Here is a 24,055-nt window from a genome sequence, read left to right on the forward strand (position 1 = left end):
AATTAATAGGCATTTCGGGTTTGACTCCAAGGGTGCGGTCCACACTGGCAGGTTTGCAGGTGAACCTTATAAAATTCCCTGGATGGTCTTCCTTCTGCCCTTCTGTCTGTCCCCAACCTGTTCGCAATTTTACATGGGGCAAGAAAGGCCCAGCGCAGTCCTCTCTCCTTTGCTCCAACTGAAACTCTTAAGTGGCCAATTATTGCCCACTTCCCAGAATCACAGAATTATTACAGTGCAGAAGGAGGCAGTTTGGCCCATTGTGTCTGCCTCGGCTCTCCAAATGAGCTTTATGACTTACTGCCATTCTCCTGCCTTTCCCCTCAGCCCTTGCACATTGGATGATGATTTGAATAGAAACAATACCCTCTTGAATGTCTCAGTTGAACCTGCCCCCTTCACACTTCCAGGAAGTGTATTCCAGACTTGAACCACTCGTGTGGAAAAAGTTTTTCTTACGTTATACTTACTTCTCTTGCAAATCACTTTAAATCTGTGCCCTCTCATTTTTGATCCTTTTACAAGGGGGAAATGTTTCTCTCTATCTACTCTATCCAGCCACCTCATAATTTTGAACACTTCTATCAAATCTCCTCAGCCTTCTCTCCAAGGAGAACAGGTCCCAACCTCTGCAATCTATCTTCATAACTGAAGTTTCTCAATCCTGGAACCACTCTTGTAAACCTCTTTTCTGCATTCTCTCCAATGCGTTCACATCCTTCTAATAGCGTGGCACCCAGATCTATGCACAATACTCCAGATGAGGTTTAACTAATGTCTTACAGACATTCAGCATAACCTCCTTGCATTGTACTCTATGCCCCTATCAATAAAACCCAGGATACTGTATGCTTTATTAATTGCTCTCTCCACCTGTCCTGCCACTTTCAATGATCTATGCACATCTACACCCTGCTCCTGCACCCCCTTAAGAATTGTATTCCTTATTTTATATTGTCTCTCCATATTCTTCCTACCCAAATGCATCACCTCACACTTCTCCACATTGAACTTCATCAGCCACCTATCTATCCACTCCACCAACTTGTCTATGTCCCTCTTGAAGTTCTACAACATCCTCCTCACAGTTTACAATGCTTCCAAATTTTGTATCATCCGCAAACTTAGAAATTGTCCCCTGCTCCAGATCATTTATATATATCAGAAAAAGCAAGGGTCTCAATACTGACCCCTGGGGAACTCCGCTACAAACCTTCCTCCAGCCCGAAAAATATCCACTGACCATTACTCTCTTTCCTATTACTCAGCCACTTTTTTGTATCCACATTGTCTCTTTTGTTCCATGAACTATAACTTTTCTCACACATCTGTTGTGTAGTATTATATCGAATGCCTTTTGGAACTTAAGGTTTGCTTCCTGCCAGACCTCCATTTTGAAGCTGGCGTTTAGTGGCAGGTGTAGTCCAGCAGGTCACCCGGCTCGGGCCTTAGGCAGAGGGGTGGGGGGTGGGGGGAATGGTGCATGTCTCCCTCAAGGGCTCCTTTTTGCACCTCCCTGGCCCCACCCATTCTGGGCCTCAACCCTCCCTTCCATGAGCAGCCCTGCCTCCCTTGTCCTCTCTGACCCGTGCCCACTGGACGCTGGGGCTTTGAATCTGGGGAATGCTTGTAGTCTCAGTCCTCACTGCTGGCGCTGCTGAGACTATAGAGTTAATGGCCAATCAGGTTGGCTGGCAACTCTGAGGTTCGGGCGGAAGTCCTATCTCCAGTCAAGTAACACTTCTTGGAGCATTAAATAGCTGTGGGGTTGTCATTATTGGCCGGAATGTGCCCCCTGCTGACTCTTCAGGTGTTGGGGATCTGAAAAATCCTGCCCCAAGTATCATTATGCAGTGAACTGCCCAAAGTGAAGAGGCACGATCCTTGAAATGACACCTGACACTGAGAATTCTGAGGAAGAGAATGAAGGATCTGAACAAATTATACTCGTCACAAGGTATTTTAGCTCTGTGATGAATGTTTTAGTCATGACTCCTTTAACCATGCAGCATTGGGTAGTGCTTCCAATTCAACTTTGAGTGAGAGAGATTGGATAAAACGTTACCTTGATTTGCAAGTAGTAAGGATCGATGCAAGGTTATGTTTTAGGTTTGGTGATGCCAACACATTGAGGTCACTGAAGAGTGTTATAATTTGTTTTTTTTATTCATTCATGGGATGTGGGCTTCGCTGGGTGGGGCAGCATTTATTGCCCATCCCTAATTGCCCTTGAGAAGGTGGTGAGCTGTCTTCTTGAACCGCTGCAGTGCATGTGTTGTAGATACACCCACAGTGCTATTAGGAGGGAAGTTCCAGGATTTTGACCCTGCGACAGTAAAGGAATGGCGATATATTTCCAAGTCAGGATGGTGAGTGACTTGGATGGGAACTGCCAGGTGGGTGTGTTCCCATCTATCTGCTGCCCTTGTCCTTCTAGATGGTATTTGTCGTGGGTTTGAAGATGCTGTCGAAAGAGCCTTGATGAATTCCAGCAGTGCAATTTGCAGATGGTACATACTGCTGCTACTGTATGTCGGTGGTGGAGGGAGTGAATGTTTGTAGATGTGGTGCCAATCAAGTGGGCTACTTTGTCCTGGATGTTGTCAAGCTTCTTGAGTGTTGTGGGAGCTGCACTCATCCAGGCAAGTGGAGGGTATTCCATCACACTACTGACTTGTGCCTTGTAGGTGGTGGATAGGCTTTGGGGAGTCAGGAGGTGGGTTACTCATCGCACAATTCCTAGCCTCTGACCTGCTCTTGTAGCCACAGTATTTATATGGCTAGTCCAGTTCAGCTTCTGGTCAATGGTAACCCTCAGGATGTTGATAGTGCGGGATTCAGTGATGGTAATGCCATTGAACATCAAGGGGCAATGGTTGGATTCTCTCTTGTTGGAAATGGTCTTTGACTGACACTTGTGTGGAGCAAATGTTACTTGCCACTTGTCAGCCTAAGCCTGCATATTGTCCAGGCTTTGCTGCATTTGGACATGGACTGCTTCAGGATCTGAAGAGTCGTGAATGGTGCTGAACATCTTGCAATCGTCAGCGAACATCCCCACTTCTGACCTTATGGTGGAAGGAAGGTCATTGATGAAGCAACTGAAGATGGTTGGGCCAAGGACACTACCCTGAGGAACTCCTGTATTGATGTCCTGGAGCTGAGATGACTGACCTTCAACAACCACAACCATCTTCCGTCGTGCTAGGTATGAGTCCAACCATTAGGGAGTTTTTCCCCAATTCCCATTGACTTCAATTTGGCTAGGGCTCCTTGATGCCATACTGTGAAATGCAGCCTTGATGTCAGGGGCAGTAACTTTCACCTCACCTCGGGAGTTCAGCTCCTTTATCCGTCTTTGAACCAAGGCTGTAATGAGGTCAGGAGCTGAGTGGTCCAGGCGGAACCCAGACTGGTCACCAGTAAGCAGGTTATTGCTAAGCAAGTGCCGCTTGTTATAGCACTGTTGATGACCCCTTCCATTACCTTACTGATGATGGAGAGTAAACTGACGGGGCGGTAATTGGCTGGGTTGGATTTGTTCTGGTTTTGTGTACATTGCCGGGTAGATGCGAATGTTGTAGCTGTACCTGAACAGTTCGGCTAGAAATGCAGCTTGTTCTGGAGCACAAGTCTTCGGCACTATTGGTGGAATATTGTCAGGGCCCACAGCCTTTGCATTCGGCCTTCAGCCATTTCTTGATATCACGTGGAATTGGCTGAAGACGTGGCATCTGTGATGCTGGGGATCTTCGGAGGACGCCGAGATGGAACATTCACTTGGCACTTCTGGCTGAAGATTGTAGCAAATGCTTCAGCCTTATCTTTTGCACTGATGTGCTGGGCTCTTCCGTCATAGAGGATGGGATATTTGTGGAGTTTGATTGTCCACCACCATTCATGACTGGATGTGGCATGACCGCAGAGCTTAGATCTGACCTGTTGGTTGTGGGATCGCTTAGCTCTGTCTATCCCCTGCTGTGTATGCTGTTTGGCATGCAAATAGTCCTGTGTTATAGCTTCACCAGGTTGACACTTCATTTTTATGTATGCCTGATGCTGCTCCTGGCATGCCTTCTTGCACTCTTCAGTGAACCAGGGTTAATCCCCTGGCTTGAAAGTAATGGTGGTGGGGGATAAGCTGGGCCATGAGGTTACAGATTGTGTTAAGAGTACAATTCTGCTACTGATGGCCCACAGCGCCGCATGGATGCCCAGTCTTGAGTTGCTAGGTCTGTTCGAAATCTGTTTGTCTCCACAGTGACAGTATTGGGAGGAGTGACCACCGCACACTCATGGGCAGTATTCTGCAGCAGGCAGGCTGGTGAGGATGAAGTCAAGTATGTTTTGCCCTCTTTTGATTCCCTCACCACCTGCCGCAGACCCAGTCTAGCAGCTATGTCATTTAGGGCTTGGTCAGTAATGGTGCTAATAAGCCACCCTTAGTGATGGACATTGAAGTCCCCCACCCAGAATACATTCTGTGACCCATGCCACCCTCAATGCTTCCTCCAAGTGGAGTTCAACATGGAGGAGCATTGATTCACCAGCTGAGGGAGGGTGATAAGTGGTAATCAGCAGAGGTTTCCTTACCCATGTTTGACCTGATGCCATGAGACACAGAGTCAATGTTGCCTCAGGGCAACTCCCTTCTGACTGTATACCATTGTGCCGCCACCACTGCTGGGCCTGTCCTGCCAGGGACAGTGATGGTGGTGTCTGGGGCGTTATCTGTAAGGTATGATTCCGTGAGCATGACTGTCAGGTTGTTGCTTGACTAGCCTGTGAAACAGCTCTCCCAATTTTGGCACTAGCCCGCAGATGTTAGCAAGGAGGACTTTGTAGGATCAACATGGTTGAGATTGCCATTGTCATTTCTGGTGCCTAGGTCGATGCCGGACGGTCCATCCAGTTTCATTCCTTTTTTTTGTGATTTGTACAACTGAGTGGTTTGTTAGGCCATTTAAGAGTCAAGCATGTTGCTGTGGGCCTGGATCTACATGTAGCAACAGATTCCCTTCCCTAATGGGCATTAGTGGACCAGTTTACAACAATGGATTCATGGTCATCAGGCTTCTAATTCCAGTTTTTTGTTAAATTCAAATTCCAACATCTGCCATGGCGGGATTCGAACCCGGGTCCCCACTGCATTACCCTGGATTACTAGCGACAATACCACTGCGACGTTACCTCCCAGACTTCCACAGAAGTAGCTCGAGTAAGCATTTTCTGAGGTCGGATGTAGTCTCTGGCGAGATACCTATGCTGTTGAGTTAACTTTCTAGAAAAAGACACCAATGAAACTTGACATGGAGCATGATAAGGCAATTAATTTTTGGAAAATCAGTTGACCTGCAGTTTCCCCATTTGGGCCTTTTTATATGATAAGACCACAGTTGGTGTTATATGCTGCACAAACTAGGTCCCAGAGGGAAACTTGGCTTATGGACCACACCCTTTTGTGCATTCTGAAAACGAGAAGAAGATCTCAGCAGTAAGAGTAACACTTTTGGGATTTAAAAAATTAAAAGTAAAAGTTTTATTAATAATAATAAAAGAAAAGCTAAGCACACAAGATTACACTTTTACAATTAAGGTTGGTCTTATAAAAAATTCCCCCCTCAAAAAGACTGTCAGACCCACAAGTAAATATCTTCCAGGCAACACTCACTTATAGATCTTTAACTGTAAGAAATTCAGTAATATTACCCGAGGCAAACAGCTGTAGCTTTAATAGCAGGATACCACATGACCTGTAACTCACTTCTACTCTGCTGTGAAAAACTAAACTTCAGAATAAAACTGCTTTTTGAAGCCCAAGACTTTTTTGGCTTGACTGGATAATTAATTCAAATTGCATCCTCTCCCAGCTCCAGCTGAACAACTCAAACAGCTACCCCAGCTATAGTTATCCTAAGCTCTTCACAGTAACTCTAAAATACTTTTTTTTTCTCTCCTTTCATCTTGGGTTCCATTGTTTTCACACCTCTTTGAAACTCGAACCCTTCCAAATATAAGATCTTTCATGTCTCCATCTTGTCTTTGCTTTTGGGTCAATAAAATATGATACTCCCGCTTCTTCTATGGAAATCCTGCAAGATGCAGACATGTTTCTTATTACCTTTGACTCACCTTTTGATATTTAAGCAAACTCCCAACTTATCTAAAAATGCAAATGTTAGATCTAACCTGTTTACTTGTATGTTATGAGATAGCCTTTTGGTAAAGTTGAATTATTCAAAAATCCCAGAGGGAAACTTTAGACAATTTCATAACCTATATTTTTAATTGGTATGTTTGAGATACAATTAAATTCAGGAATCAGACCACCAGTTCTCTAGAGGTTTTATATTAGCATAAATGAAACATTTTATTACTTTACACAAGTTAAATACATATACATGGCTACAAATTACTACTATTGTAACTTTTAGCAAATTCCTAAACTAATCTCCCTTAAGGTAACAGCAACCCATAGATTTTTAAGCAGACACCAGGCAACGCATTTTAACCTACAAATTCAAGATTCGGTTCTTTTCACTTTGGTTCCTGTGGAGTCAGTTGGAGGCTTATAGCTGCTTTGATCTTACATTGCCTCTACCCCGCACACACACAACTGTTATCCTTATACCTAGCACAGCTCATTGAATGTAAATTCTCATTTTATCACCTGCCTCTTCTAACAGTAAAACCCCTTTCCTAGTACCAATTTTATTAGTAATATAAACATATTGCTTGGTCTCTGCTAGCTAGGTGCAAAATTTCACTTGCCTTCTTGAATGCTTTGTTCAAAAAATGCAAATACGCTGTACCTCTCTTACATCTCAAAACTAATACACATCAAAGTACCCAGACTAGCTGGCATTAATCGAACTAAGACACACCCACAGACTAAACCTCTATTTTAAAAGAAAAATATTTTCCAATAATATGTACACTAATAGCTTCATGACATGTACCTCAAATGTAACACCCCTATCCTTTTCATGTTTCAAACCCCCCCCCCCCCAGACAATCTGTCTTCTATTAATCTCTGCCTAGCTTAATTAAATCTTTCTTAAACACACACACTTACCTTTTTCCACAGAATAACACAATATTCCCCAAAAATATTTTTAAAAAAGCATTTAGTTCTCTCAAATAAAACCTGATCTTTCTCATCAAAATGTTAGACAGATATTCATGGCATCTGGTGATGGGAATAAGGGAACAAAAACAAGTTGCCTTAAAGTTACATTGAAAAATTGTCTAAGGTTAAAAATCCTGCTAAAAGATGCAGGTATAGTTGCTGAGTATACAAGGCAATAGAAGGAATTAGTGAGAATTGTGAAATCTGCTTTTTAAAAAATTGAAAGGATTCTGTATAAGGGACATACTGTAGAAAGTGTACCCATTGAATATTATGTAGATAATTGTTCCTTGGGGATTAATGTACACCCTACGATCTACAAAAAGTGTGAGAGAAAAGGTTACAGATTGACCTTGCTGGCTTGAAACAAACTCTGGAGAGAGAGAAAATCTCAAAAATTAAATGGGTGGATGCAAGTGATCAACTGTCTGATTGTTTTACAAAAAGCAATGCATGGACGAAGAATGTGTTAGGGGTCTGCAGGAGGAGCATTTTGCAACATAATGCTTTGTATAGAATATGGAAGTCTTTGATTAATTTTTAAAAAATATTTGTCCTTATAAATTGTTATTTAAAGAGAGAGAAGTGAATCGGTTAATTATATCATATAAATGTATAGTACATATGAACCAGGAGTGGGAGTATTTTGTGTTCAGGTGATGGCTATTAACTGGGGATTCACTTGTACTCCTGTATAGGAGTTGTGTAGGAGCAGATTGAAACTGAGGTTGTTGGGTTAGCAAGTGTGTGTTTATAATGTGTATCGTTGAAATAAAAGCTTATAAAAGTTTATAAAGATAAGGCTCTAATTCTATCCTTCAATGCTTGGCTTTCTGGAATAGAACAGTTGAGCTGGAGGTGATTATGGTGAGGGAAGTGGGGTAGAAGCTGGGGGACAGGGAAGGCCTAATATATTTCTGTGAGTGGGCCAGAGGAGTACTCCTGCCCCATCTGCTCAACAAAGAACCTGTAAATTTTATTTTTAAATCTTATCTTTTCTCCCGCCTTCTGGGCATGCTCCTGCCTGTTGCCAGCTTTTCTGGCAAACTCTGCATCAGTCGTGGGGCTCCAGTTGTTCTATATTTATGATACCCAATACATGCTTGTAGCGAGGACCTCACACACTGACTGAACCACATCAGTTAAACTCATGGCAGGTGTGAATGTGGTTCTGCTCGAAGGGAGAATGTTGCCCCCATTTTAATTTCCAAAAGCCCCATTCTTGTTGGACGTGGGGTAGGAGGGGTGTTACCATGTTCTGTTAACTAAGCAGGCAGAGGCACAGTTTGGGGTTGAAAGTGCTGACAGAGATGTGAAACTGGGAGTAGTAAGCATACATGCATGTAGGCACAGTGTCGCCTTTCATAAATGTGTCCCAAGAGGTTGGCAACATATATATGAGGAAACTACAGACACTAAGGTCACCCTGCGCTGTGACTCAGAGTGGGGTGAAAAGTCATTATAGGAAGTGTGCTGGTTAACTGGGTCAGGTTGGAGTGGAGCCAAGCTAGGACAGGTATCACTGAAGTTGACCACAGAGCTGTAATGGTGAAGAAATATGGAATGGTGAATTGTCAAATGCCACAGGAAAGATAAAGTGCATTATCCCTCCCAACATTGTGTATTGATGTCATGTGCAAATGGTGTCATTGGTGATTTTAAAGGCTATTTCTTTGCTATGGACAGGGGCAGAAAGCAGATTGAATGGATTTGAAGGTATAATGGGAAAGGTGGATATAGAGCTAGATGATAACACGCACTTGAGGACTTTAGAAAGGACGAGGAGGTTGGAAATGGGACAGTAGTTGTAGAGAACAGAAGGATAAAGGATTTTTTGTCTGGGGAATGGGGATGATGACCTTCTTGAAAGATGGGGTGGCTGATCCTAAACATAGGGACCCATTGGCAATGTCAGAAATTAATGTGCAGAGCAATAGTTGTGTGATGAGTAATTTAGTCAGAATCAGAGGTGCCAAGATTATTTGAGATAACTGTAGCTATGGTGTGAAATTGGTGCAGTGCAGACTGAAATCATTTGAGAATTAACTATTCAGTACAGGAGCAGAATGAAAAGATGAGATTTCAGCCAAAAGTTGCTGGGAAACTTAGGAGGGCAGTAGGCATGGATCTTGAAAGAGAAAGGTGTGCATAGAAAGTGAGTGTGCCAGAAGAGTTAAGGACACAAATGAAAATAGGATCTGGCACTAATAGCCACATTACTATGACTTTGGCAAGTAGCAAGGTGGAATGAATGCTGTCTCTGGTCCTGTCAGGTTCCCACTCAATCCCTTCTGTTCCTCCCTCCTTGCTCTAATTACACACCCATGCCCTGCAGTGTTGTTTGTGGCTCAAGCAGGCCTTTTTACTGTGTTCTGCCAATAGGCCCAATCTTGAGTGTATTGGTTTCACATTCAGTTTAAATAAATCCATGCCCTGTCCCAACTCTTTGGTACTCCAGACCTTTCCTCAGTGCTCCAATGTCTGTTGCCATTGGCACTGCACCATCTCCCCAGTCTCAGCCTATGTGATCCTTCCTCCTCTAGCTCTAGAGGTATGAAGGGTGGAGAGAGGGGACAGATGCAGCCTATTGGGTAAGAGGGAACTAGAAAATCGAGACAAAAACAGAAAATGCTGGAAAAACTCAGCAGGTCTAGCAGCACTTGTGGAGAGAGAAACAGAGTTAACGTTTCTAGTCCGTATGACCCTTCTTCAGACCCTTGCCCTGAAGAAGGGTCATACAGACTTGAAACGTTAACTCTATTTTTCTCTCCACATATGCTGCTAGACCTGCTGAGATTTTCCAGCATTTTCTGTTTTTGTTTCTGATTTCCAGCATCTGCAGTATTTTGCTTTTGTGGAAAACAGAAATTGCTGTAATTATAAACAAGTGGAGGAGCTGCCTTGGAAGAACTGATTAAAGATTCTTTCTCCATCTTCAGCTATAGACACGTAATTGCTTCACCCTGGGTACTCCATTCTTGTAACGTCTTGACTTTACAGCTTAAGAGAGCCTGACTCCACAAATAATAGGATTAGGTCCAACCCCAGGATTTAACCCTGCATATAGGATGTGGAAAATGACTTATTTGGCACTTAATTGCTGACAGGGACGAACAGAGGTCATGAGTAGCATGTAATATTTTTGCAGGACTCAAAGGAACACTCCTACTCCTCCTAGCTCCACAGTAATGTGAAAACTTGCTGTGGCCATAGTGACAGTGGCCTAAAGGGAGGTAAGGGTGAGGGAGTGCGAGGTAAGAGGTAATGAGGGGAAGAAAGGAGAGGGGAACCAATCTTGTAGACTCTGAGTAGGGAACACTCCTGCTTTCCCTGGTTCTGTGCCAATATTTCTTGGTGGCAGTTACAGCTTGGGTCACAGCAGTGGCTTAGAGAATCCTGAGCAGAACAGGCCTGGCCTCCACTTCACTTCACTTCACTCATTGCAATTTCCTCGACTAGTTCTAAACCAGCCCTTAAGCCCCTTGTTCCTATCTCCAAGGGGCTGAATGTTTGTTTTAGGTGTTATACAGGACATCAAGATCTGGAATCCTGGCTGATTCCTCCCATGCCCACTTCCTGTTCCCAAAGCCCTCCCCATCCTCTGCCACTCTAGCCCAGTAGTATTGAGTGCACAGGACTGCTCGAACTGAAGACTAAAGATCAAACTTACAGTTTGCTTGACTTGTATTGCTTAGAATTAAATCAATTGTTGCATTTACTAACTGAGCCATCAGTGGAGCTCCTGATTTGATATTCATTTGGGAAAGTGGCTTTTCCAATGTTTAGCCCATTAGCGAACACATGTGGATGACATCACCAGGATAAGGCTGAAGATATATCGCTAAATAAATATTTTAAGGTGCTTTAAATCATATGCGTCATCTAGATCTTTCTGGAGCAGACTGGAATTTATTTATATGTTAAGTTAGTGACTACATGTATTTTTATTGCTCGTTCTGCTTGTCTAAATGCATGCAGCTTGTCACTACATTTTTGAGCAGTAAATTTGAACCTGCAGCTAAGTTGATGTTTATAGACGGATTCCAACCTAGCTGATTTGAAATATTGAAGTACACATTAATAGTTCTGATATTTTATTACTGAATGAATGAAAGCAGTGGACATGGTGCAGAAAATTCCTCATTTCCCTTTGGTGCATTTCATCTTCTGTGTAGTCCATTCAGTCTGTCACTGCCAGATGTGGACATGCTTCCCTTGAAAATAACAGTCCAGCCATTGTACACAAGGCACCAGTTATTTGCTCCCCAAAACCATGGAACATCTTGAGAGTCAGATTATCGGCAGGTCCACATCTGTACACATTCTGGGAAGGCATGGCCTACTGTAAACAGAGCAAAACAGGAGCACCCCCTGGGCATCCAGCTGATTATTTGGAGAAGAGAGTTCCAAGAAGATATTGAGTAGAGTCCTTGCTTTAGAAATATTCAGATAGACGAGCTCTGTGCAGACCCATTCTAACAGGCATTTATTGATTTTTTTTTTACTGAATGACTTTATTGAACTCCTGATGCGTTCCCTAAATCCGCAAGGAAACGTGCAGTGTGGGCTCACAGTAAAGTGTGTGTTTTTAATATACTAGCCTATCCAACTTTCTAGAAACGTGCTTCTATGCACTTGTCAAAAGCATAATGAATAAAGTTCGATTAAACCAAGCTGGTTGTTCCTTGCAGTTTTTTCTAGGAACAATTTTCCTATATGGGTGAAAGCAAATGGAACATGTTTTCAGTTCTGAAATCTTTGAATAGACAGAGAATTGTCAACTATTTGGCAATTATTGTATATTTTGATCAAATATTAAAAATGTGATTTGCAGGCATTTAGAGTTGAAAATATTTAGTTAAAAATACACGTGTTCTATTTTTCCTGTGTGTTTAAGTTTTAACAGAGCAGTGAAATACCTGGCTAGTAAATTGGGAAAAATAAACTTTAAATTACATGATTGCTGAGGGAAGTGGCAGGCGGACACTTGACTGAGCCATTACTCCCCAGAACAGACGTTAAAATCTTTTGCAATAGTTATCAAAAATGATGAGTAAATGTAATGTTGATGCCTTAAAAGCAACCTCCAGCAAGATGAGACCCATGATTAAGGATAGTACCACATTCTTCTCGAAATCTGGATTCTAAGAATAGTAGTGAGGATCAGGATATCTGGTTCAGCTTGGTTTAAACCTCATTTTCATCTCTTAACTTTCCCTCGTTCAAAGTGTTTTTTTAACAAGAATGTTGTGCCACCTCACTGATCATAAGAAATAAGAGCAGGAGTAGGCCTTTTGGCGCTTGAGCCTTCTCTACCATTCAACAAGATTGTGGCTGATCCAATTGTGGCTTTAACTCCACTTTCCTGCCTGCCCTCTGTGCTTATATTTATCCCTTTTGCAATAAATACCAACATTCAATATGCCTTCCCAATTATTTGCTGTAACCGCATGCTAACTTTTTGTGATTCATGTACCAGGACACCCAGATCCCTCTATGCCATAGCATTCTGCAGTCTCTCCATTTAAATAATATTCTGCTTTTCTATTCTTCCCGCCAAAGTGGACAACCTCACATTTTCCCACTTTACACTCCATCTGCCACATTTTTGCCAACTCACTTAACCTACCTGTATCCCTTTGTAGACCCTTTGTGTCCTCATCACAACTTGCCTATCTTTGTATCAGCAATTTCCGAAATATCTTTGTTTTGTCACACACAGATTGAATTCCATCAGTAAGGAAATCAAGGGTTATGGGGAAAAGGCAGGAAAGTGGAGTTGAGAATTATCATGATCTCATTGAATGGCAGAGCAGACTGGATGGGCCGAATGGCCTACTTTTCCTACATCTTATGGTCTTAGCTATGTTTTGCCCATTCCACCATTTTATTAATTATCCCCCTCACAGCTTCTGTTGGCCCTTAACTCCATGCTCTATTTCCTCCCATCTAACAAGTTATTAATCCATATTGCTACCCTTCCTCTAATTCTATACCCATTATTCTTTCCTGTAGCCTGAAACCTGATACCTTGTCACAAGCAAGTCCATGTACACCAACTCAAACTGCATTTCCCTCATTCATGCATCTATCACTTTCTTGACAAAAACGTTTGGGTAGAATGAATGTATTGAAACTCAAGACAAGGTTCCAACCTAAGAAGGAAGGACTCAACTGAGAAATATAATAATTAAATTAGTCCATCTCTGTTAAACCAAAATGAAGGCTGGAAGATGGGTCCATTAACTAACTTTGACTAGAATGAGTACACACCAGTGAACTAGAAATGGCCCAAAGTCAAGAGGTAAAGTTTTAAATTATAGAAAGGCCCATTTTACTAAATTAAAAGATGATTTGGCAAAAGTGGACTGGAAACAATTGTGTGGGAGGCATTCGAGGAGGAAATAGATGGCTTAGATCTCTCAGTTCCCACAAAGAGAAAGGGCTGGATTCCAAGATCCAGACTACACCCCACCCTCACCCCCAGATGGCTAAGAGCATCCGGATGTCAAAGAGCATATAGAGTAGCATACGACAAAATTAGAAACTTATGTCAGATGGCAGAAGCTCAAAGTGCAATGAGCTTAGAGGAGTATAGAAAGTGCAGGAGTGAAATTTAAAAAAAAAAAAATGGGAAGGCAAATAGAGGACATGAAAAAGTATTGGTAAGCAAAATCAAAGAAAACCCAAAGATGTTTTAAAAATACCTAAAGAGCAAAGAGGCTAACTAAGAGTGGAGCCAATTAGAGACCAAAAACACACCTTGGAAGTTGAAGGTGTGGGAATGATACTTAATGAACACTTTGCATCTGTTTTCACAGAAATGGGGGACAAAGCAGACATTTTAAAGGAGGAGTGTGAAATATTGAACGGCATGCACATAATGAGAGACAAAATATTAAGATGTCAAAGTGGATAAGTCACCAGGACGGATAGAGTGGGATAATTGGATTGGATTGCTTACAGAGAACAGGCAGGACTCAGTGGGTTGAATGGCCCACTTCTGTGCCTTGATGACCCTGACTATGTAATTATGAGGTAGTGCATTTGAGGAGGACAAACAAGCAAGGGAATAAACAATAAATGGTAGGATTCTGAAAAGTGTAGAGAAATGGAGGGACCTTGGAGCCTGAGTCTACAGATCCCTGATGGTAGCAGAACAGGTAGATAAGTTGGTTGAGAAGACGTGGGATACTTTCCCTTATTAGTCTTTATTAGCTTAGAGTATATGAACAGGGAGGTTACGCTAGAACTGTATAACACACTAATTAGGCCGCAGATAGAGTACTGCATACAGTCCTGGATGCCACTTTACAGGAAAGAGATCACATCAGAGATGGTACAGAAGAGAGTTACAAGGATGTTGCCAGGAATGGAGAATTTCAGTTATGAGGAAAGATTGGATAGGCTGGGTTGATTTCTTTGGAACAGAGAGGAGATTTAATTGAGATGTATATAATTATGAGGGTCCTTGGTAGAATGGATAGTAAGGACCTCTTTCTGTTAGCAGATCAGTGAATAACAAGGGGGATATATTTAAAGTAATTGGTGAAAGCATCAGTATTGTTGAGGATTTTTTTCACCAAAAGTGTGGTGGATTATGTGATGTGATGTACGTGTATTTTAAAGGGGAAGTATCTTAAACTACTGTCATCATTACCCACCATGAGACAAGATATGATGTAGAGTCCTATGACTCTGTGGACAGAATACAGCAGCAGCCCTACAAGTCAGACATGTCTACAAAGCCCCCCAGTTTACATTATCTATATATTGTCTTATCTTCAAATCAAGAACCCCCTTTATTACCAATCCTTGTCGTATGATTGGTACATTTGCAACAATCAGAAGAACACAGGATGGAGGCAGCATGATTTTTGAAGATTCGACCGAGAAATATAAATGTTTCAACTCTTTCACACACAGCAGGATGATTGATGTGGAGGTGAACAAGTACTCACTGCGTTGAAGTGTGTAAGTTATTATGCACCACTGTAGCAATCCTACAAACAGTACCTTCATTCTGGGACATTGCACCTCACTCCAGCCAGCAGACATCGGTTTCCAGTAAGGTCGTTCCAATTCGAGAGAGTTTGAATAGTCTTAGGCCTCCCTGCTGTGAAGTCTGTGCAGGAACAGCCATTAAATAGATGACTCCAGTGGTCTATGAACAGCAGAACTCCACAGACAGGAGACTCCATTGCTGCTACAGACTATCTCCTCTGGAGATCGGGGATGCAGGGAGGAGGGCCATTCACACTTGAGACTGGGCCAAGACAGAAATGTCCTTAAGAAATATCTCCCAACAGCTTGAGAAAGCCTGTAAACACTCTTTTTTCACTACTAAATTTCCCCTTCAAGCCTGCAGTCCACTTTCACTGCTTCATGGATGGAGCTTCTAGAAAGCCTGGGAAGGCAGCAACAGCTCAACAGCACTACCATTGAGGTCAAGCAATAAGCTGTGGCCAGCTAAATTGTAGCCAATAAAGGTACTGCAAATCGCAGATCCACAGAAAAAGTCCGGAACGGCTGTGAAAACTGTGAACATTTGTTCCTGTTCCAGATGCTCCTTATAATCCTGCAAAAAAAGCCAGAGAATGACCACAAAATTTCCAACACTCAGTTGGAAGGCAAGCAGACCTCCTGTCTAAGTTTACTCCGTTCTGACAACGCATAGAGTTATGTTTTCTGGGGCTGGATAACTGTTCACGGTAAACAAGCCATAAAGATTACAATTTCTATAGACAATGAAGGCCTCCGCAGACTGAACATTTCAGGTCTGTCAGATGATGACCTTAAAAATCCAGACAGAATGTGGTCAACAATTGAAGGTGAACTTACGAGTGAAGCTCAACTTCAGAATACACTGTCTGGAATTTATGCCTTTTAGAATACAACCAACGGAGACCACTGATCAATTTAGAAGAAGATGCAGACACAGGAGCGTGTTTGTGACTTTACGGTCGCAGAGCTAGCCAACAGAATAATCAAGCTCATAATAGCATCTATCCTTATAGAAGTGTTCCAAAAAGACCTCTTGGATCAACCCAAAGGTTACAGTGTAGAAGCACTACTACAAAGTGCAAAGCTATACTACTTTGTAGACAGAGTCTACAGGCTATACATAATTTGTCCATAATTGGCACCATAGCTAACACAGGCAATCCCAGAAAGCAATGTAGGTGGTGCGACCTCACATACACACACCCAGAACTTGCACAGCATTCAACGATGTATGTGAAACCTGTGGCACCAGAGGATACTGGTAACACCAATGCAGAAAGCAAAGACCAGAACACATGGTTTGACATCAAGAGAAGCCACAACCAGAGGCCTGACAGGTACAGCATTCCATCTGACCAAGATCCATGGAACGACCAGCTAAGCTATATGGCCACATGATGAGGATGACCAGAACATTGATAAATCAAGTGAACAGACATTCAATACGGTGAACATCAAAGAATGTATTGGCACAGTGGTACCAACAGAAGCCTTTGCCACTATCCAGATTACCCACAGATGCAAGGACAGCATTACCTAAATGCAAAATTGGATACTAGTGCATGTGCGAGCATTCACACTGAAATTTATGTACCCACAAAAGTGGCAAGTGATGGCTGGAACAACCACTGCCAAACTCACTGCATACAATGGCTTGAAGATTTTGTCCCTGGGATCCATTACACTTGAGTTTTGTTATAATGACTCACCTTGGTCACCCCAGATATTTTGTATTGTAGACACCACGGGTCCAGTGATTGAAGGCCTACTAGCATGCACGGACCTGTCCTCGGTCACCATCCATGGTATCATCAAAACAATGAAGAGGACCAGAGATCACAAGGAGCATCATTGGAAACCGTGTGCTTGCACTGGGAGAAAACTGCCTAATTATGCAACACAGACCATCAGCCGACAGACCATGTGGCACAGTATTAAATGAATCATGTATCGATTCTGAATTTACAAACTTCATCTTACTGCGGAATTACTATTCAGCAGACAAGTGTGGACATCCCTTTACACCCATCACTCGTCGGTACTCCCAGGAGTGCATGATGCATTGATTAAGAAACAGGAAAAGATGGATGATGCCTGCGACTGGCATGCAGGCAACAAATTACCCAGCCTAAACGTCAGATAGAAAGTTTGAGTACAACGCACAACTGATGGCACATGGAATCCAGCAGAAATCGTATCAAATACGAACACCAAATGGCATGACAGTGAGATAAAACAATGCCAAATTAGACCAATACCACCACTAGAAACACTAACTAACTGTTTCGCTAGTAGAATACAGTCTAAGATGCAACCAAAACACAGCATCCCAACCGACAACCAGCTATAAAGACATACAACAGACCCCAATCAAGATCACCATAACTAAGTCTGGATGAATAAGTAAACTGCCTATAGATTCAAAAACTTATAAATTTATTGTTTTATATGTGATTATATTCAAGCATGACATAATTATATTTTGATGTAATGTAAATAGTTTTGATTTTTTTGATGATAAATCTTTAATTTAGGATAAAGGAGGATGTTGTGATGTGATGTACATGTATCTTTATGGCAGTGTATCTTAAAACTGCTATCCATCACTACCCAGTACAAGACAGGGTGTGATGTACAATGCCATAACTGCAGGCATAATACCGCAGCAGTCCTACAGGTCAGATGCATCAACATAGCCTCCCAGTTGCCATTGTCTGTATATAGTCTTATCTTCAAATAAAGAACCTACATTGTTTTTTTTATTCGTTTATGGGATGTGAGCATCCCTGGCCAGGCCAGCATTTATTGCCCATCCTTAATTGCCCTTAAGAAGGTGGTGGCGAGCTGCCTCCTTGAACCGCTGCAGTCCATGTGGTGTAGGTACCCTCACAGTGCTGTTACGGAGAGAGTTCCAGAATTTTGACAGCGACAGTGAAGGAATGGCAATATATTTCCAAGTCAGGATGGTGAGTGACTTGGAGGGGAACTTCCATGTGGCGGTGTTCCCATGTTTCTGCTGCCTTTGTCCTTCTAGATGATAGTGGACATGGGTTTGGAAGGTGCTGCCAAAGGAGCCATGGTGAGTTCCTGCAGTGCATCTTGTAGAAGGTACACACTGCTGCCATTGTGCGTCGGTGGTGGAGGGAGTGAATGTTTGTGGATGTGGTGCCAATTAAAATTGGTGCTTTGTCCTGGATGGTGTCAAGTTTCTTGAGTGTTGGAGCTGCACTCATCTAGGCAAATGGGGAGTATTCCATCACATTCCTGACTTGTGCCTTGTAAATGGTAGACAGGATTTGGGAGTCAGGAGTTGCGTTACTCGCCTCAGGATTCCTAGCCTCTGACCTGCTCTTGTAGCCACAGTATTTATATGGCTAGTCCAGTTCAATTTCTGGTCATTGGTATGCCCCAGGATGTTGATAGTGGGCCATTCAGCGATGGTATTGCCAGTGAATGTCATGTGGCAACGGTTAAACTCTCTCTTGTTAGAGATTGTCATTGCTTGGCACTTGTGTGGCGTGAATGTTATTTCTCACTTGTCAGCCCAAGCATGGATGTTGTCCAGGTCTTGCTGTATTTGGACATGGACTGTTTCAGTATCTAATGAGTTACGAATAGTGCTGAGCATTTGCAATCCTCAGCGAACATCCCCACTTCTGACCTTATGTTGGAAGGCAAGTCATTGATGAAGGAGCTGAAGATGGTTGGGCCGAGGACACTACCCTGAGGAACTCCTGCAGTGATGCCCTGGAACTGAGATGATTGACCTCCAACTACCACAGCCATCTTTCTTTGTGCTAGGTATGACTCCAACCAATGGCGATTTTCCCCCCAATTCCTATTAACTCCAGTTTTGCTAGGGCTCCTTGATGCCACACTTGGTCAAATGCTGCCATGATGTCGAGGGCTGTCACTCTCATCTCACCTCAGGAGTTCAGCTCTTTTGTCCATGTTTGAACCAAAGCTGTGATGAGGTCAGGAGCTGAGTGGCCTTGGCAGAACCCAAACTGAGTGTCAGTGAGCAGGTTATTTCTAAGCAGTACGGCGGTTCAAGAAGTCAGCTCACCACCACCTTCTCAAGGGCAATTAGGGATAGGCAATAAATGCTGGCCTAGCCAGCAACACCCACATCCCTTGAATGAATAAAAAAAAGTGCCACTTGAGAGCACAGTTGATGATCCCTTCCATCACTTTGCTAATAATCGAGAATAGACTAATGGGGCAGAAATTGGCTGGGTTGAATTTGTTTTTCTTTTTGTGTACAGGATATAACCTGGGCAATTTTCCATTTTGTTGGTTAGATGCCAGTGTCGTAGCTGCACTGGAACAGCTTGGCTAGAAGCATGTCAAGTTCTGGAGCACAAGTCTTCAGTAATATTGCCAAAATATTGGCAGGACCTATAGCCTTTGCAGTATCCAGTGTCTCCAACCTTTTATTGATATCACGTGGAGTGAATCGAATTGATTGAAGACTGGCATCTATGATTCTGGGAACCTCCAGAGAAGGCCAAGATGGATCATCCACTTGGCACTTCTGGCTGAAGATTGTTGCAAATGCTTCAGCCTTGTCTTTTGCACTGATGTGCTGTGCTCCTCCATTATTGAGGATGGGGATATTTGTGGAGCCTCCTCCTTCACCACCATTCACGATTGGATGTGACACAACTGCAGAGCTTAGATCTGATACGTTGGTTGTGGAATCACTTAGCTTTGCCTTTTGCTTGCTGCTTGTGCTGTTTGCCGTGCAAGTAGTACTGTGTTGTAACTTCACCAGGTTGACACCTTATTTTTAGGTATGCCTTGTGCTGTTTCTGGCATGCCCTCTTGCAATCTTCATCGAACCAGGGATGTGCTGGACTATGAGGTTACAGATTGTGGTTGAGCACAATTCTACTGCTACTGATAGCCCACAATGCCCCATGATTGCCCAGTCTTGAGCTGCTAGATCTGTTTAAATCTATTTAGCACAGTGGTAATGCCACACAACACGGTGGAGGGTATCCTCAATGTGAAGACGGGACTTCGGCTCCACAAGGACTGTGTGATGGTCACTCCTACCGATGCTGTTGTGGACAGATGCATCTGTGGCAGGCAGATTGGTGAGGATGAGGTCAAGTATGTTTTTCCCTCTTTTTGGCTCGCTCACCACCTGCCGCAGACCCAGTCTAGCAGCTTTATCCTTTAGGAATCGGCCAGCTCGGTCTATAGTCATGCTACTGAGCCACTCTTGGTGATGGACATTGAAGTTCCCCACCCAGAGTACATTCTGCATCCTTGCCACCCTAGTGCTTCCTCCAAGTGGTGTTCAATATGGAGGAGTACTGATTCATCAGCTGAGGGAGGGCAATACATGGTAATAAGCAGGAGGTTTCCTTGCCCATGATTGACCTGATGCCATGAAATTTCATGGAGTCGGAGTCGATGTTAAGGACTCCCAGGGCAACCCCCTCCCGAGTGTATACCACTGTGCAGCCACCTCTACTGACTCTGTCCTGCAAATGGGACAGGACATATTCAGTGATGGTGGTGTTAGGGTCACTATCTGTCAGGTATGATTCCATGAGGATGACTATGTCAGGCTTGCTTGACCAGTCTGTGAGACAGCTTTCCCAATTTTGGCACTAGCCCCCAGATGTAACTAAGAAGGACTTTGCAGGGTTGACAGGGCTATGTTTGCTGTTGTCCTTTCTGGTGCTTAGGTTGATGCCAGGTCCAGTTTCATTGCTTTTCAGCTTCATAGGGGTTTGATGCAATTGAGTGGTTTGCTGGAGTCAATCACATTGCTGTGGGTATGGAGTCACATTTAGGCCAGACCAAGGACAGCAGATTTCCTTCCCTGAAGAGCAACGAATCAGATGGGTTTTATGACAATCAACAGACTTTTAATTCCAGATTTTTATTTTATTGAATTCAAATTTCACCATCTGCCAAGGTGGGATTCAAACCAGGGTCCCCAGAGCATTATTTGTCCAGTGACAATGCCACTATGCGACCACCTCCCCCTTATTCTTTTATCAATCCTTGTCATGTGATTGGTACATTTGCGACAAACAGAAGAACACAATATTGGAGGTCAGACACATCGCCTGAAAGGGTAATAGAGGCAGAAACCCTCATCACATTTAAAAGATACTTGGATATGTACTTGAAGTGCCATAACCTACAGGGCTATGGACTAAGAGCTGGAAGTTGAGATAGGACTGAATAACACTTTTTCAGCCAACACGGACACAATGCGCCGAATGGTCGTCTTCTCAAAAGTAAATATTTCTGTTTCTAAAGTAATATCCCAGGAGAGGGAGATATGCCTGTGAGAGGAACAACAAAAATAGTAAGAGTAAAGGAAAAGAATAATAACAACAAGTTATATTTACAAAGCACCTTTAACATAATGAAATGTCCCAAGGCACTTTGCAGGAGCATTATAAAACAAAATATGACACTGAGCCATATAAGGAGAAATTGGGTCAAATGACCAAAAACCTGATCAAAGAGGTAGGTTTAAGGAGGAAAGCGAGGCGGAGAGGTATAAGGAGGATATTCCAGAGCTTTGGGCCTGAACAGCTGAAGCCATGGCCACCAATGGTGGAGCAATTAAAATTGGGGATGCATAAGAGGCCAGAATTAGAAGTGGGTTAAAAGATGGTAAAAAGCAGGATTAAATAATGCCCACAGCTAAACGAGAGAGTTTCACAGCATTACAGCCTTTTGGGGCAATTATATCATTGGTCCTTTAATAAAATTTTTCAAGTTGCTCTGGATCTGGAATCACGTAGGCTAAACCAGGTAAAGGATATTAGTGAACTAGTTAATGACAATCCAGTGGTTTCATGCTCACTGTTACTGAAACTGGGTTTTATTCTAGATTTATTTAATTAAATTTAAATTCCACTAGCTGCAGTGGTGGGATTTGAATCCAACCTCTGGATTAGTCCAGTAATGTTACTGCCACGCAACCATACCCCTTTGACTTAGAGCTATATCACCGTTCCTTCACTATCACTGGATCAAAAACCTGGAACTCCCTCCTCTATGAGTGCACCTACAACATATGGGCTGCAGTGGTTCAAGAAGGTGGCTCAACACCACCTTCTCAAGGGCAATTAGGGATGTGCTTTAAATGCTAGCCAGCATTCCTGAAAGAATTTTTAAAAAGCTGCCTATTGTGATCTGCAGACCCAGTAACCAAAGGGTTGAAATATCAATGTCTCCATCTGTGCTTTCAGGTTCTTCAGCGGCTTTTGGACCACTGTAGAAGGAACCAGGAAAAAATTCTGCTCTTCTCCCTCTCTACCAAGGTGCGTAACCATACCCAAATATGGTTTGCTGATGAACTGAACCAGACCATTCTACATAAGTATACAGAAATAACTTGAGATATACTGGTTGGAATTCATTTATAGGTGTACCCCCCTAGGAAAGCAGAATACTGTGGATGCTGGAAATCTGAAATTAAAACAGAAAATGCTAAAAATATTCAGCAGTGGAGGTGACATTTGTGGAGCGAGGAATAGAGTTAATGTTTCGGGTCAATGACCGTTTCATCAGCATCAGAATGTTCTGATGAAATGTCGTTGACCTGAAACGTTAACCCCTTAGGGTTCCAAAATGGCAGCCGCAACATGTGTCAGCATTTCTGGGGAAATGGTCTGATGCCATTTTCATAAAGGAATTAAAGCACACATGCTTCCACTACAGCACTCATACTTATAGTGCAAGCTGCTTTTCCTGCAATACATACTGAGACACCAACTGTCAGACAGTGCATCATGGTTGGGTTCACATGTGTTTTGATGATGTTGTCTACCAATTCCATTCTGCCCAGGTCAGGCTCCAGCCTCTGGGAGAAGCCTTTTGTTAAGTCGCTGCTGGACTCCTCCATGCTCTTTGGTACTGAACACGTGCTAGCTTTCTAGCAGCCTTCCCAATGCAGCAAGCATTTTGGTGTGTACGCTCATCAGCTTTTCTCTGTCATAAAAGGCAAAATACTGTGGATGCTGGAAATCTGAAACAAAAACAAAAAATGCTGGAAAAACTCAGCAGCTTTGAAGAAGAGTCATATGGACTCAAAACGTTAACTCTGTCTTTCTCTCCATAGATGCTGCCAGACCTGCTGAGTTTTTCCAGCATTTTTTGTTTTTGTTTCAACTTTTCTCTGTAGTCTGCCCTATCGAAGAGCTCATCTGAGTCCTGTGCAGCCAAACTCATGAGCAACATTGCTGTTCAGCGAACTGGTTATCCTTGTCCCTTGTGCACTTGTGTCCAGTGTCTTACCATGTGCAGTTCTTACCTCTAATCCATCTTCTAAGATACATGCAGTGTCAGTAATGACTGCAAATGTGAGATCAACTGACCAGTCAAGTTCACCATCAGTGCCTTCTTAATCTTCCTCCATTGCCTGCCAGGTTACAGTTCTTGGGTACTTGAGGGTATATTCCCACAACGGGGAATGATTGGGCAAGGAAAGCCGGAGCTCACAGGATGATGAAAAGAGATGGGGAGTAAAATGAAGTCAAAAAGGAGTGACAATGATAGATGTCAAGTTGATAATACAAGTGAGAACCAGGCTGAATGTAGAAAGCTCAGAGAGGAATATGACAGGCAAAGTATAAAAGGGATTGAGTATGAGAAGAGAGTGATAGCTAACATAAAAGGGAATCCAAAACTCTTTCCACATACATTTAAATAGTAAAAGGCTAGTAAGGGGAGGGGTGAGGCTGGTTAGGGACCAAAAAAGGAATCTACACATTGAGACAGAGGGCATGCCTGAGGTACTAAATATTAAGTTATGTCTGCCTTTACTAAGGAAGAAGATGCTGCAATAACGAAAGAGGAGGTATTTGAGGCACTGCATGGGCTAAAGATTGACAAAGAAGATGTATTAGAAAAGCTAGCCATACTTAAAGTTGATAAGTCACCAAG

At 42.9% G+C, this 24,055-nt stretch overlaps 1 protein-coding gene across 5 annotated transcripts in view; it reads left to right on the top strand.

Moving 5' to 3' along the window:
• Positions 1–24,055, top strand: part of ercc6l2 (excision repair cross-complementation group 6-like 2) — a 198,597-nt gene that overhangs the window by 101,749 nt on the left and 72,793 nt on the right. For 4 of the 5 annotated variants that reach the window (XM_041186693.1, XM_041186696.1, XM_041186695.1 and 1 more), the window contains exon 11: positions 22,360–22,431. The exons of the other annotated variant lie outside the window; for it this stretch is intronic. In XM_041186693.1, coding sequence (XP_041042627.1) covers positions 22,360–22,431 — 72 coding nt within the window. The remainder of the gene's footprint in view (positions 1–22,359; positions 22,432–24,055) is intronic. 5 annotated transcript variants of the gene reach the window in all.

This window comes from Carcharodon carcharias, chromosome 4 (genome assembly GCF_017639515.1).
Source record: "Carcharodon carcharias isolate sCarCar2 chromosome 4, sCarCar2.pri, whole genome shotgun sequence".
Classification (NCBI taxonomy): domain Eukaryota; kingdom Metazoa; phylum Chordata; class Chondrichthyes; order Lamniformes; family Lamnidae; genus Carcharodon; species Carcharodon carcharias.